The sequence below is a fragment of the Lynx canadensis genome, chromosome A1, assembly GCF_007474595.2.
Source record: "Lynx canadensis isolate LIC74 chromosome A1, mLynCan4.pri.v2, whole genome shotgun sequence".
NCBI lineage: Eukaryota > Metazoa > Chordata > Mammalia > Carnivora > Felidae > Lynx > Lynx canadensis.
The window spans coordinates 214274415-214290167 of record NC_044303.2 but is presented as its reverse complement, the minus strand read 5'-3'; the positions used below and the strand labels follow the sequence as shown (position 1 = coordinate 214290167).

General features: G+C 43.0%; 1 protein-coding gene across 4 annotated transcripts in view; it reads left to right on the top strand.

Annotated features, from left to right (window-relative positions):
- Window positions 1–15753, top strand: part of PDZD2 (PDZ domain containing 2) — a 279185-nt gene that overhangs the window by 216858 nt on the left and 46574 nt on the right. For all 4 annotated transcript variants that reach the window (XM_032594615.1, XM_032594614.1, XM_030331887.1 and 1 more), the window contains one exon: window positions 11993–12104. In XM_032594615.1, coding sequence (XP_032450506.1) covers window positions 11993–12104 — 112 coding nt within the window. The remainder of the gene's footprint in view (window positions 1–11992; window positions 12105–15753) is intronic.

Genomic DNA, 15753 nt, shown 5'->3' with positions numbered 1-15753 from the left:
AGGTTTTTAAAAATATTTATTTATTTTTGAGAGAGAGACAGAGTGTGAGCAAGGGAGGGGCACAGAGAGAGAGGGAGACACAGAATCTGAAGTAGGCTTCAGGCTCTGAACTCTCTGCACAGAGCCCGGCGCAGAACTCGAGCTCACAAGCCGTGAGATCATGACGTGAGTCGAAGTCGGACACTTAACCGACTGAGCCACCCAAGCTCCCCTAAAATGATCTTTTACTATTTTTCTAAGCCAGATAATCATGTAGAACTTTTTCTAAAACATTTGTATAGAGAAAAGGCCCTGGAAGAATATTAATTCAGCCTTATTTTCTTTCTCCAATCCTCCTTCTTGCTTCTTGGGTCTCTTTTAACATGTCTTTCTTTTCTGATAGCTCACCCACCTCTACTTTTTGTGTGTTTTGAGATTTTCCTACACGCACATGATTTTATCATTCTGGAGTTTAGGGTAAAGAATATCATAGTCCTGCTCCCAGAAATATGTCCATGGCAGGCAGGCAGCCAGCTCCTGCTGAGAAATGACCCAAGGATCTGTCTTTAGTAGCCAGCCCACAGGCCAAAGAAGAGCTCCAGACTGCACATTTTTCTCACCCACGAGGTTATGGAACATGGCGAGAGTGAGAGATTCCTACTTTGTAGAGAATGTCTGCACTCGCCTTGCCTCAATTTGAAATCAATACCAAGGAGGGACATGTGCCAATTCTCCTTCTTGCAATCCACATCTCCTATTATTTTTGAAGAACTGAGTCACTTGAGGACATTGTCCTCTCCTTGGGAGGGTGACCCATACAGACCCACCACAGGGGAGGCAAACTTGGTCCAATAGCTGATTACATTCCTACGTCCTTAGAGGTGATTTCTTTGCCTCAGCTTTCTAAGGGACTAAGAAATCTAATTTGTATGCATAAAAAGCATCCAAATAATCAACATAATATGTAGAGCCCATTCACATTGTTTGGGGATGATCAATGGGATGAACCCAGAAATGGGCTCAGAACAAGGACAGTATTCCTTCATTTTCAGAGCGCCAGCCTGAGCGCCTGGGTCCACGTCAGCTGCTGCTTTTCCCCCAGCTGCATCTGATGCTCTGCACACACGTTCTACGTGTACCAGAGCGTTCTGGGGTCTGGCAAGTTTTGCTTTTAGGTTTTCCTGTTTTCCTCTTCAGTCCTGAGTCTTCTTTGTTAGGAAGCAATGAATCTAGTGTAGTGGTAGATTTGTGTTTTAATTTCTGAAGTTGACTCACAGCCTTCTTGCTACCTCGGGCTGATTTATTGTTGTTCTGATTCCCTTTTTCTGAATGGCTATTCATTCCCAGCCCTGGCCTCTTTGATGGCCATCTGGTTCTCCTTCGGTCACTCAAACATCTGCCCCAGAGATTTGGAAAATGAGCTTCCTTTGGCAGCCTAAAAATAATCTTAGTGTGACTGAAGCATGAAAGGGAAATCACCACGCTCCACAGTCCGGTAGATACTGACCAGGGGAATGAGCCAGCACAGCTTCCTAGGGATTTGGAGCTTGGAGGTCTTCTGTCACATCTGCAGATTATTTTTTTTCAAGTGCTGGGAACTGTAAAAACATGGCATGAACTGGGTGCAACCCATCCTCCTGCAGTTTTCCTTGGGATCGGATTTGCTTGCACAATGGAAGTGGTTGGAGATAAAAGCCACACGTTGCATGGTTTGTTTGTAAGGCTTCAAGGGTTTGCTGAGGAAGACACATGATGCTCAGGGTCCAACACTCTATTAGTCACAGTGTGTTTAAGGAGATCTCATAAATGTTTTGGACAGCAGTTACAGAACATTTCTAAACACTAGGCTTTTAACTGGGACCCAGGGGGCCTGTCTCTAAGGCAGTGATGGTTTGCTCCTCACCTCCAGAAGAATGAAATTTGCCAGAAGCTAAAAATCAATCCCTAGGCTGTTTCTCATACACAATTATTTCTAGCCTCATTGTCCAGTGCAGCTTTTCAGAGGTGCTACAAAGAGATACAGTGTCAACATAATCATGATACTCAAACAAGTAAAATGCCAACAAATTCAAATCCCCTTGCAAGTCATAATCCAAAGGTATTAAAATCTAAAGTAACTAACATCCAAACTTAAGTTTCCTTCACTTTTTGAGTTAAAAACCAAAGCACTTAATGGCCTTCTTAGACCTCTTCTATTCCTTATTTTGCTCCATCTTCACAAATGAGATTTTTTTTTTTTTTTTTTTTTTTTTTTTAAATGAGATTCTTGACGCTGGGGAGAGGTTGTGTGCTCTTCAGCATCTGCAGCCTGGGCGATTTCTCACTGGAACAAATGTGGCTCTTTCAGCTCCAAGAAAGCTGAATTTGTTGGACAGCAAGTCTCTTGTGTGCTTTCCTTTTTAATGAAATGTAAATGAACAAAGAGAAAATGGACCTATTACCCTTGACATTTAGAAAAATGAGCCAATCCCTCGCTGCTAGACAGTTGTCCCAGGCAAAATTTTGTTCCCAGGACCTTATTTAATTTTGCCAAAGACCACATCAAGAACTTTTAAAAGTTTGAGTTTTTACACTACAGTTTCATGGATGCTGGCACAAGACAGGAGATTCCTGGGTCAGAGACAAACGACTTTATTACTCATGGCACAGCAATTACCTTTTGGCTTTCTCCTATCCCAGTTTAGGATTCAATCCCAGTTTAGAGAGTCATGTTTGCATAATTTCCTCCTGTACCTCTATGTCCTATGGGAATGATACAGAGGGACTTGAGTAGATGCTCATACAGTGGATTTATATCATGGCTAAGGAACCCTGATTGTTGGCAACCTGTGAATCTTTTATGACAGGCTCGGGGCAAATCTGACTACCCTTTGCTCCAGAGAGAGATGTTATCTTTATTATACTGGACAATGAACAAACCTGCTTTTTCTTTCAGAGACACTGTCTCTGACTTTCAAGGCTGTTTACTCTACAAATATCCTTGAAAAGATAGATAATCTAGAGTAAAAACAGCCTATGTCTCTTTTCATAAGCCACATAGGAATGGGAGAGACCCATGGAGAACCCTGCAGCCCATAGCAGAGACCCAATCATATCAAGTAAAGGACAGCTGATGAAAATATTCTTGGCTTCTCTAAATACAACTCAGTGTGTGGCAGTTATTTGGAGTCCATGACCACGAATTTCAATTCAACTGGCAGAAGTCTTCCTCCCAGTCTGGATGGGGGAAATCAACAGGGTCCTACTTATAGTACTTTTCATTTATATTCAGGATCTTCTTGATTTGCATTTGCACTTTGAGATGAAAGTGGAAGGCTCCCTGTGCACTGCATTTCGTGTGGATCGTGCATCTGACAGATCCTCTGTGATCTCGGGTGCAGGCATTTCCAGTCCTGGGCCACGTTCTCCATTTCCACCACCTCTTAGAAGTGCTTAGACTAGAGAAAGCCGCGTCTTCCCTCCCCCGTTTACTCAGCTGGAAAAACACCTTCTGTAGATTCATGAACCAGACGTGCTGTTGATGAGTCTGAAGCTTATGCCCCTAATGAGCTAGTAAGGGCTAATACTTCTGCCACCTGCTCCTTGAGATTTGTCTTTCCTCAGGTTTTGAATGTTCTAAGGGTTGAGTAACATTGCTTCCTGCTACATATTTTGGGGTAGTAATTGGATATGCCTCTAGTGTTTTGTGTCCATCTCCTTTGGGGAAGACTCAGTTTTGTTTAACCTGCTGTTTAAATGGACTCCTTTCTTCTTTCATAGCCCTGCTTGTTGAGTCTATGTACTTTTTATACTTCTTCTGTCCCTTTGCTTTCTGACCTAGATTTTTTTTTTCTCTAAAATACTGTTCTAGATTCTGTCATGTGGGGCTCATCATTGGGAAAGACATGGAATCAGTGAGTCCTCTGTTTACTAAAGTATCCATTGTTCAAATGCATCTTCACCACCACCCCCTCTGAGTTGGCTAATTCCACACAGGAAATATTCTCCCATCTGACCAGCATCCAGTTCTGGCCTATTATCATCCTGCCTGGCTCCCCTTGCTATGTCTCATGTTTGCTTCCTTTACAATGTAATTTCATACATTTCTTAGGCCACTTCCATCAGGCCAACAAAAATAACCTAGTCCCTTTAAAATTTACCCAGAAATATTTTTAAATCTCTTCCTGGGCTTCTTCACCCTTCACCTTTAAATCTGTCCAAACTTTCTGATCCCTCTTTGGTATAGCTGTCCCAAATCCTCTTACTCAAGCCCTGCAGTTTTGAAATCACCTCTCATTGTTCTCTGGGCCTGAGATCTCCATAGAAGTATTGTTGCATTCTGTTGCCTGTGGTTTTGCCTCTTCTTCTCAGATGGATTTCTTGAGGCCCCGTCAAGCCCTCCCTTCTAGTAAAAACTAAAGTGGTTCCCCACTTCTATGACATCTACTTTAATTGTGGTTAGGAACTGGCCTCCTGGACTTCACAGTCTCCTCTCCCCTTCATATCTGCACAGCCTGCTGTCTAAGATCTCCGTTTTTCCTTTAAGGAAACCTCTTTCTTCCTCTAAGAAATCTTCACATATTCCTTTATTTTCTCTCTTCCACTGATTCTGCTTTGATTGTAAGTCCACCGCATGTTCTCAAATCCTCCTTGGTGTCTTGTGCAAACCTGATTTCTAAAAACATGCATTTCCAGGTACATGCATTTGAAACTGTCTTCTTAGAAGTTTGCAGTAATTTTATGGTGCTTTGTTCTCATCTTGAACTCAGCAAGATGGCAGGCGTATTCTTGTGGCGTCCCCATTCGTTTTGCTTTGTTCATTCATTAAATGTGCCACCCTTGTGTAGGTATGAAGTTGAAATGTTTATCTCTGCAGTCTAGAGCTATAATCAGAGTCTATGTAGTCATCAGATCAAGAGGTACCATGAGACTTGGTGGGGAGAAAGCTTGAGGTGTTTTGTTTGAGCTGAACCCTCACTATAATTTCATGATACACATTAGGTACTCTGTTAGTACTCTCAAGTGCATTTTTATTTAATCCTCATAATAACCCTTATAAGATCATTATAAGGCAAATTTAGCCCTTTAAAAATAAATACTTTGGGGGCACCTAGGTGGTTCAGTCGGTTGAGCATCCGACTTCAGCTCAGGTCATGATCTCACAGTTCGCGCGTTCAATCCCTGCATTGGGCTCTGCACACTGACAGTGTGGAGCCTGCTTGGGATTTTTTTCTCTCTCCCTCTCCCTGCCCCTCCCCCGCTCATTCTCTCGCTCGCTCGCTCTCTCTCTCTCTCTCTCTCTCTCTCTCTCTCTCAAATAAATTAACCCTTAATAAAATAAACAAAACTCTAAAAAAATAAAAATAAACACTGTTGGGGCACCTGGCTGGCTCAGTCAGTAGAGCATGCGACTCTTGATCTCAGGGTCATGAGTTCAAGCCCCCCATTCAGCATGGAGCCTACTTAAAAATAAATAAATAAACAATCCTAAAATTTGTATGGAACCATAGAAGATCCCGAATAACCAAAGTAATGTTGAAAAAGAAAACCAAAGCTGGAGGCATCATAATCCCAGACTTTAACCTATATCACAAAGCTGTAACCATCAAGACAATGGTATTAGCACAAAAACAGACACGTAGATCAGTGGAATAGAACAGAGAACCCAGAAATGGATCCACAATATATGACCAACTAATCTTCAACAAAGCAGGAAAGACTATCCAATGGGAAAAAAAAAAAAAAACAGACCTTTTAGCAAATGATGCTAAGAACTGGACAGCAACATGAAGAAGAATGAAACTGGACTGCTTTCTTACACCATACACAAAAATAAACTCAAAATGGATAAAAGATCTAAATGTGAGATAGGAAACCACCAAAATCCTACAGAAGAAAACAGGCAGCAACCTCTTTGATCTCAGCCACAGCAACTTCTTACTTGACTTATCTCCAGAGGTAAGGGAAATAAAAACAAAAATGAAGTTTTGGGACCTCATCAAGATAATTCTGCACAGCAAAGGAAACAGTCAACAAAACTAAAAACAACTGATGGAATGGGAGATATTTACAAATGACATATCAGATAAAAGGTTAGTACCCAAAATCTATAAAGAACTTACCAACCTCAACACCCAAATAACAAATAATCCAGTGAAGAAATGGGCAGAAGATATGAATAGACACTTTTCCAAAGAAGACATCCAGATGGCCAACAGACACATTAAAAGATGCTCAACATCACTCATCATCAGGGAAATACAAATCAAAACCATAATGAGATATCACCTCACACTTGTCAGAATGGCTAAAATTAACAACTCAGGAAACAACAGATGTTGGCGAGGATGTGGAGAAAGGAGACTCTATTGCACTGCTGGTGGGAATGCAACCTGGTGCAGCCACTTGGGGAAATGGTGTGGAGATTCCTCAAAAAATTAAAAATAGAACTACCCTACAAGTCAGCAATTGCATTGCTAGGTATTTATCCAAAGGATTTAAAAATGCTGATTTGGGGGCGCCTGGGTGGCTCAGTCGGTTAAGTGTCTGATTTTGGCTCAGGTCATGATCTCGTGGTTCACGAGTTCGAGCCCTGCATCGGGCTCTGTGCTGACAGCTTGGAGCCTGGAGCCTGCTTCCGATTCTGTGTCTCCCTCTCTCTCTGACCCTTCCCCCATTCATGCTCTGTCTCTCTCTGTCTCAAAAAATAAATAAACGTTAAAAAAATTTTTTAAAAAATGCTGATTTGGAAGGGCATATGCATCCCAATTTTATAGCAGCACTATCAGCAATAGCTAAATTTGGAAAGAAGCCAAATGTCCATCAACTGATGAATGGCTTAAGAAGATATGGTATATAAGGCACCTGAGTGGTTCAGTTGGTTAAGCAGCCGACTTTGGCCCAGGTCATGATCTTACGGTTTGTGAGCTCGAGCCCTGCACTGAGCTCTGTGCTGACAGCTCAGAGCCTGGAGCCTGCTTCAGATTCTGTGTCTCCCTCTCTCTCTGTCCCTCCCTTGCTTACAGTGTCTTCTCTTTCTCTCTCTCAAAAATAAATAAACATAAAAAAAAAGATGTGGTATACACACACACACACACACACACACACACACACTGGAATATTACTCAGAGATGAAAAAGAATTAAATCTTGCCATTTGCAACAACATAGATGGAACTGTCAGAGAAAGATATGATTTCAGTCATGTGGAATCTGAGAAACTTAACAGATGAACATAGGGGAAGGAAGAAAAAATACAAACAGGGAGGCAAACCGTAAGAGACTGTTAAATTATGAAGAACAGACTGATGGTCGATGAGGGCGTGGGGGTGGGTTAAATGGGTGACGGGCATTAAGGAGGGCACTTTTCAGGATGAGCACTGGGTTCTACTGAAGCCAAGACTATGCTGCATGTTAACTAACCTGAGAATTAAAAGAAAAAAAAGAGTCAACTGTCTAAAATATATACATACATACACACACACATACATACATATGTACACACTGTTGTTTCTATTTGCATCATGAGAAACCGCCTCTGATGTCCATGATCTATTGATATATTCTGGGCATAACCCATGTCACGACCTCTAGTAACGGAAGTTGCATTAACTTGGCATGCGGTGCAGGTGCTTCTCGTGCATACAGAGAGTGAGGCAGGTTTCCGCCATTGCTGGTTAACATGCCAATGTGCCCAACAGAGAGCGGCGTGATCACCACCCTCCCTCATCCTTTGGCTGACAGCTTATTGTGGTGCAGCTGGAGCCTCCATCCTTCCCTCTAGAGTAAGCTTGGTAATTGCAGCTCGGCTCTGTCTGGACCAGGGCAGTGATGAATTGTGGGGCCTGCTCCACTTCCACCGGCCTGGGCATTCTTTCTTCGCTCTCCAGGGGATTCTCTTACACACCAAAGTTTGTCCAGGTCAGTGCTGAGACCTGGGAGTCTCCTCACAATCAGATCCGTTCTAAGTACCTGTGTCAGGCACTTTCCACTCTCCCCGCTGCCTCAGCCTCACAACGACATCCCCACACCTCCAGAGACCCTTTATTGGCAACTCCTGAGCCTCCGGGGGACCTCTTGTTCAAACTGGGTCGCTTTGTAGCTTTCTCCAATCCCAGCTTTAGGATTCCGTTTTCTCAAGTTGGATCCGTTAGCACATAGTCGTGCTTACTGGTTTCCAGAGTCTTGTTGCTATTGTCTTTTGTTCTCTTTGAACCCTTGTGGGATGATGTCTGTCATTTTAAAATCTCTTCTCTGTCATTTGAGTGTGGCTTCCCATGAGGGGGAGAAAAGGAAGGAAATCTGCTATCTTTAATCAGAAAATTATTTAATTCTTTTTAAAAAAAATTTTTCTTTTACATTTATTTTGGAGAGAGTGAGACAGAGCACAAGGTGGGAGGGGCAGAGAGAGAAGGAGACAGAATGTCAAGCAGGCTCCAAGCAAGTGTTCAACACAGAGCCCGACACGGGGCTCGAACCCACGAACCGTGAGATCGTGACCTGAGCCGAAGTCAGTCACTTAACCAACTGAGCCACCCAGGCGCCCCAGAAAATTATCATTTAATTCTTAAAGCCCATTTTAGAGATGAGGTTGCTGAAACTCAAGGAGGTTGGCTCATGCACCTACACTGGTAGTTAATGGTGCAACCAGATCTGTACCCAGGCAGCTGCTCTTAACCACTCTGCTCTGCCACTTGTCTGTAAAGCCAGAAGCTAAAGATTCTGCTTCAGTGCGAATCTCATAGGCTACAAGTGTAGAAAACTGTCCAAACGGAAAGGCTCTAACTTGGAAATTGGCAAATTACGTTAGATTCCATTAATATAATGGCATTGTTGTATAACACATGAATTAGAAATTGCTGATGAACAATAGATTATACCAGCTGAACCAAAGGCCTTCCAGGAGCACTTTTTGCACATTTCATTTTAAAACAACTAAAATGACATCATTCCTAGAACAGCTTGATTTGTTCCGTGCATCTAAAATAATAAAAATACAACAAAGGGACTCTTTAGAGTGGGGACATTTTCAGACAATAGTCACGAGACTGAAGAGAGGCCCATTGTGATCAAAATTGCGCTTTGCATATTGTTACTTCCTGTTCGTTGACTTACATACCACCTAAAATCATGACAGCTTTCTGTTGTGAGAGGGAAAGGTTCTGTTTAAATTCAGAACCCAATGCTAACACTTTGAGGGGGTTCTGAAATAAGATTGCACGGCTGCCTGAGCTCAACAGTGTGCCGTTTGCAACTCTCTGACACGTCTCGAGGTCCATTCTTGTTGGCTTTAGTCACAGGCTTTCAGTAGTAACGTTAACACACCCACCGTCTTTAACGTAAGATTTCTTTGGTATAAGAAATGATATTGGTATTTTATAGATCATAGAAACCAAATGTCATTTCTTTCTTTGGTGCATTTCAGATTAAAAAAAAAAAAAGTTATTCCTTAAGGCTGTGATTCTCTTACTTCGAAACCGCCTCTCTCAGATTCTGAAAATAAAGCAGAATTGGCAGCCGTGGGGCTCACATCACCAGAACACAGATTTGACACCGCATGTGTGTGCTCTTGTGAAACTACACCCCTCAGCTTGTGCTCTCGTTTGCTGTACACATGATCTAGCCTAGATCCGGGATATATGTTATAAACAAAAGGGTGTTACTGAAGGGTCTCCATTTTTTTCCTCATCTGTCAGTGGAGAGAATATTTTTCTTTTACCTTGGGACACATGTTTGCTGTGAACATTAAGTGGGAAAAATTTAAGGTGTACGAACTATATAATACGATACAGTATTGATCATCCAAAGTATTAACTTAATTAAAAAGTATCTAGGGGCACTTGGGTGACTAAACGTCCAACTCTTGATTTCAGCTCAGGTCATGATCTCACGGTTTAGTGACTTTGAGCCCCACGTCAGGCTCTGAGCTGACGGCACAGAGCCTGCTTGGGATTCTCTCTCTCCCTTTCTCTCTCTCTCTCTGCCCCTTCCCTACTCATGCTCTCTCTCTCTCTCTCAAAATAAATAAACATTAAAAGAAAAAAAAACAGTAAAAAAAAAATCCTCTAAGGAGGGAGGGAGGAAAAATCCTAGTAATGCATGAAACTGGAAATTAGGAGACTAAGAAGTCTCAGCCTTACCTGTAATGAGTTGAGAAGGCTTGGGCAGGTCACTTGCCTTTCTGTTACTCATATGAGGGCTTATGTCATCTCCAAAATTTCTCTGATCGTATGAAAACCTAGGGCCGTGCTGGAAAAACAGAGGGGAAAATGGAAGAAGGAAGCTTCATGAGTCCAGAAACATTTGGCTAGAATTGTTTTCCTCCCTTGACATGAGATCCTCAAACATGCTTTCTGATGGTTTGGGCCGTGGCTTCTATGTAATAAGCCACCCACTGAATGAGCACAGAGGAAGTAATGACTTACAAGCTGAGGAATCCTTTCTCTGTAGGCTGATAGCCCGGGTCAGGTGGTATAAGAGAAAGAACCGGGAACTTAACTCCATCTCCAGTAACTGCTGTTTACGGTCTGGAGACAGGTTCTTTCCATAAAGCTTTTAAATTAAGCAAAGGAGAGGCCCCGAGGCTTCTCTCTAGATTATTCCTATTTGCATGTCTCCTCCTGTGCCCCAGATCTCTGGCATGTCTCCAAGAGGCTTCTTTTGCACTGGGTGTGAATTAAATGTTGCAGTTTGGGGTTGGGAAAGACATCCCTCTTGAGAATCTCTAAAATCATCCTCAGCATTCCAGTCTTGCCTTTACTTAATAATTTAAACCTGGAGACCTGCCAATCCCTGACATTATAATAGGGATTCACCAAATTTATCTTTGTTTTTATATATCAGGATGAATTTGTTTTCCCAGTGCCCCTTCCTCAACTTACCTACATCTCCTCATTTCTCAGACCTTTTCTCCTCCCCTCTTTCTCATCCAAAAAGATAGGTGAATTTGAGGAGGGAGGGGGACTTGAGAAGGAGGTGGGGTTTACCTCAGAGATTACTCTTACTGCTTACTCTATACATTTTCATATACTGAATTTGATACACAATGTATAATTTTTATTATCTGTTAACACTCAGGGTTTGGGTTGTTTGTTTTTACATCATAACTATATGACTTTCAATGACCATGAAGTATTAAAGGATATCTTCTATGTCTTTTTAAAGTTCATATGTTTCTTCATGTGAATCCTACCTATTTTAACTAACATGACTTTTTCCCTTCAAAACCTCAAAGGAAAATAAAATTTCAAATGGGAAAGCTCATTGTTTGATCTATCTCATAAGTTATGTACATATAAATTTACCTCCCCAATTTTTTTTACGGGCTCTCAAGCACATGAGTCTCCTTTTCCTCTCTAATAAATGTAATTGGTTATTGTTAGCTTGTTTGGCTTTTCTCAGATAGAGGACCTTACAGACCTTGGGACCTTTCTTTCTGTACTGTCCCTTAGGGTCTGAGAGCATAGGTGCACACTGTGCAGACGTGTGGGCTGACTGTATGTGGCTGCCTGCACGTCGCCTGGGCAGTGCTGAACCCGTACGTGGGAACATAGCACACAGTGTGGTTGGCCCAAGAGGTGTACTTACTTGGCTCCACAAAGTTAACGTGTTTCTGTGTTTTAGAATCTAATTTAAATTTCTGGTTTAATATTTCTTGCAACTTGCACTGTAGGGACAAGCATTCACCCACAAGTCAAGAAACCTGGGCTATAGTTAGTTGTGTCTTCATGACCACCTGGGTGACCTTCACCAACAAGTTTTCTCCAGAAATAAAATGGCCTCTGGGGCCGTTTCCACTTCAAAACCTCCTGTTTCTCTGCTGTGCATCCGAGGTAGCGTGCTGAGGAGGAACTTGCCGGCAGAAGGCTCTGTGGTTCCAGGTCATCTGAGGGCTTGTGCTTTGATCCCGGGAACCTTTTTGCCCACGTGATACCTGTACTGCTGCACTTGAAGCCTGGAGATAAATCCTGGGAGAGGGACCTCATCAATGATTGCAGGCTGGCCTCTCCCATCAGCTCTGTGCTGTCTGATTTCAGATGCCTGGGACAGATGAGCCCCAAGATTCGTGTGGCCCCGAGGAACCCAAGGGAAACCTGGAAAGTCCCAAGCAGGGCAGCAGTAAGATGAAACTCAAGAGTCGCCTTTCAGGTAAGCAGAACTCTGCCTGGTATGGCCTGTCAGCTTCCAGCCTCAGGAGGGGGAAGATCAAGTCATTAACAGAATGAGCTCTTTTTGTCCCCTTATACCCTCAAAATTGTTTTTCCTTTAGGTAGTACATGCCCCAAGCATAAAACCACATTCAGCCCGGCTGCCCACGTGAATATTTTTATTTGAGTCATAATGAAGTGACTGTCAAGTTTGTGAATCTCTGTTTGTCTCTGCTTAAACTTGATCATCTACTTCCACAGGACTTCAGGTGACCCATTCGCCGTGGCGTATTCCTACTGGCCTATCTTCTGGGCACATGTCCCTCTCCCCAAGCCTTCGGTCCGCCAGAACAAGGGGCAGTGAGCTATTTACTATGAAATCTACATCTCAACTACGCAGGTGGAAAAATGGGATAGGAGTTGAAGCTTTTGGGAACAAGTAGATTTCCCGTTTCCTGGGTATAGCCTCATAGTAGCTGGCCTAGGCCTTGAGAGAAAAAGTCAGTGTCGAAAGCAGAGGCCATGTGCAGAGACCTGTTATGATCCGTGCGTCCTAGGCACTATCTCCTTGATGGGCTCTTTTTCCTATTAAAAAAAAACTAAAGGGGCGCCGGCGTGGCTCAGTCGGTTAAGCGCCCAGCTCTTGATTTCAGTTCAGGTCATGATCTTGTGGTTTGTGAGTTTGAGCCCCATATTGGGCTCTGCACCAAAAGTGCAGAGGCTGCTTGGGATTCTCTCTCTCTCCGTCTCTACCCCTCACCCGCTCTCACACATGTCCTTCCTCTCTCCCTCTCTCCCTCCCTCCCTCCCTCTCTCTCTCTCTCTTAAAATAAATAAATAAAATTTTTAAAAATTATTAAAAACACTAAAAATTATGTTTGATGGCTGCGAAGATTCAAGCTGGATTCATTATTCTCTCTCCATTACTATTCTTATAATTAAAGCTTTTTTGTGGGCCCTCAGCACTGTTTCTGCTGGCCTGTTGGAGAAGCCAGTCCTGGCTGCCCACCTGTGAAAGACATCTCATATGACCTTGGGCTGGTTATCTAAAGCCCCTGAACCTCCACTCCCTCACCTGAAAAAAAGGAGATAATCTGACTTTGAAAGGTTGAGCACATTAGGAAACAAACAAAACACATCAAAGTAGCCAGCCAAGAAATGTCAGTCCCTTCCTGCCACACAGATCAGTGGCGAGGGGTGGTGTCTGTGCCTGACAGCCAGGAGCACCGCCCCCCAACACTGCCTGGCCCTCTGCTGAGTTATTCTCAGGTAAAGCAACCAGTATAGGGCCACAAAATACATCTGTTTGTCTTTAAAAACCCGAATAACAAAGTGAATTAGTTTGTATTTGTAACTCATAATCATTAGGCAGTATACACCTGAACAGGGGTTGTGACAAAACAGTGTACTCTGGCCAGAGGCTGGTAAGTCGTAGGACAGATGTGGTGCCCAAGGTCCCCGTGTGGAGAGGACAACCAAGCCCCCCTGCAGCCCCGGAGGGACGACTAAGAGAAATACATTTACCTTCTGTGTGCTGGGCTCCTGGGAGTCACGGGGGCATAACAGACAGAGATCTTTAGGGCAGCTGTCATAGCAGAGTTAATCAACACCTTATTAACAGTTCTCAAGGGGGCCACAGAGCTCTGGAGAAAAGTCAGGGACCTTTGAAACCCGTACAGTCACATTCCTCGCTTTATGGATGAGACCAGAGAAGCTAAGGGAATCCCAAAGGTCACCCGGTGCCAGCAAAAAGATCTGCCTCCCAGACAGTTCTCCTTTCCACCCCTTGGCTTCCTGAGACTCTTGAAGAGAATCCTCCTCCCCAGTCTGGGGCTTTCTAGATACAGATGTGGGGAGGGTGATGTAGCTGGGGACCTTTCAAATCATAAATCTCTAACACTGTTTATACTATTAATTTAGAACAAGCAGTACATTCAGCTGAGTAGTAAATCCAGGGCTGGCTACTGTTTGCCACAAATGGATGTCACCCTCCCTTCCTTTCCTTCCCAGACATCTGCGGCCATAATAAGGAACTATGTATAACGTGCACGAAGTCAGGGAGAAGTCAGTGTTCAGTTCCCAGCTCTGCCTCAGTTCCTCAGTTCCTCAGGCTATGTGGCCTGAGACCGATGACTTGACTTCTCTGAGTCTCTCTTTCTTCATGAAAGAGAGAATCCTCATGTGTAAAATGAGGATTCTAAATTACTTTTATTCTAGGAATCAGTGTACCGTCTCAGTTGAAAGATGGAGAGAATGAATGTGGCATGACCACTCCCAAATATGGTAGCAATAGCTCACGTGATAGCTGCCACTGTTGTCACATTGCTGTCATTAACATCAATTCATCATCATTGTCTCCTCTTTCCCTCTCAACGGGGGAAGATGGTTGAGGAGGGTCAGACAAGAATATTCTCAAGAACTTGAAGGCCATGATAAGGCACGAACGAGAGTGTTTCTGGGTTGTGGCACTTAGGGGAGGCATCCAGAGGACACGAGATAAAGGAGGGCCAGTACCTTGGCAAGATTTGACAGAACCAAAGAGGAAGAAAACAGCGGTGTAGACTAGGGAGAAAATGCATGAGAAATGTTTAGGGGCAATGGGGGAAAATTGGTTAGAGAAGTTTTTGGCCACTGTTTTTCCTCCTCAGCCATCTGAAAGATCCAGTAACTCAACAGGAACAATGATTGAAACCAGCAGAACTTGTCAGAGAGATTAGGGGTAAGGAGCCCCTCAGGGTGGGAGCCGATGGCGGCAAAGTGAGGTAAAATGGCAAGTGATATTTATAGGCTCCCCGGTTTTGGAAAGGATGCGGGAGGAGGACAAATCTGCTCCTTTGAGAATCAGCAGGCTGAAGCAAAGAATTCATGTAGCAGGGTAGTGGGAGATAAGGCTGGAAAAGCAATTTGAGATCTATGAAAGAGGCTTACGAGTCTTCATCCAGTGCTGTGAAATATGGTTCAGTCCAAAGACATTTGAATACAGGAGATTTTAATGCGATCAACTGCTAATTTGTCCTGTAAACTTGGATATTTACTTCGTATTTTCTAACAGTGAGTCACTCTGGTATTCACGTATCAGTATGTTATCTACAGACACTACCGTATGTGGTTTCTCTTCTGTTGAGGCAAGTGCCTCCCTGTTGACTCAGAAGGCACTTTCTTCTAATAAATCTTTTTCAGATGAGTAGGCTTGCCAAGATGGATTAATCTGGCCATGAATTAGTAAGTCATGAATTATTAAGGAGATTCTGTAAAGAAGTTCCAGCCATTTTCACTAAGATTTTTGCCTAGCTTGGCTCCAAAATGACTAAAGCCATTTTATGGCACATTTTTCCTGATATTCTAACCTGAATTTTCCTTACTTCATACTTCCTTTTTTGCCAGCAGGGTTCCCTTTTCATTTTGGTATTTTTGATTTATCCACATTAATGCCTTAGGTTTGTGATCTTTTTAAATGGAAATTTCTCTTTGATTGCAAAGGAGTTTCAGGTGTTTGAAAATCTGTATCACAAAGTTAATATGTAGCTTTTGAAAAACCAAGCTTTTAGTGATGTTCCTGTTAATATAACTGTATCCTCACTCTTCCAACTTTTCATCACTATTAAAAACTCAATATATTATTTTTAACAGGCTACAGAATCATCTTTTTT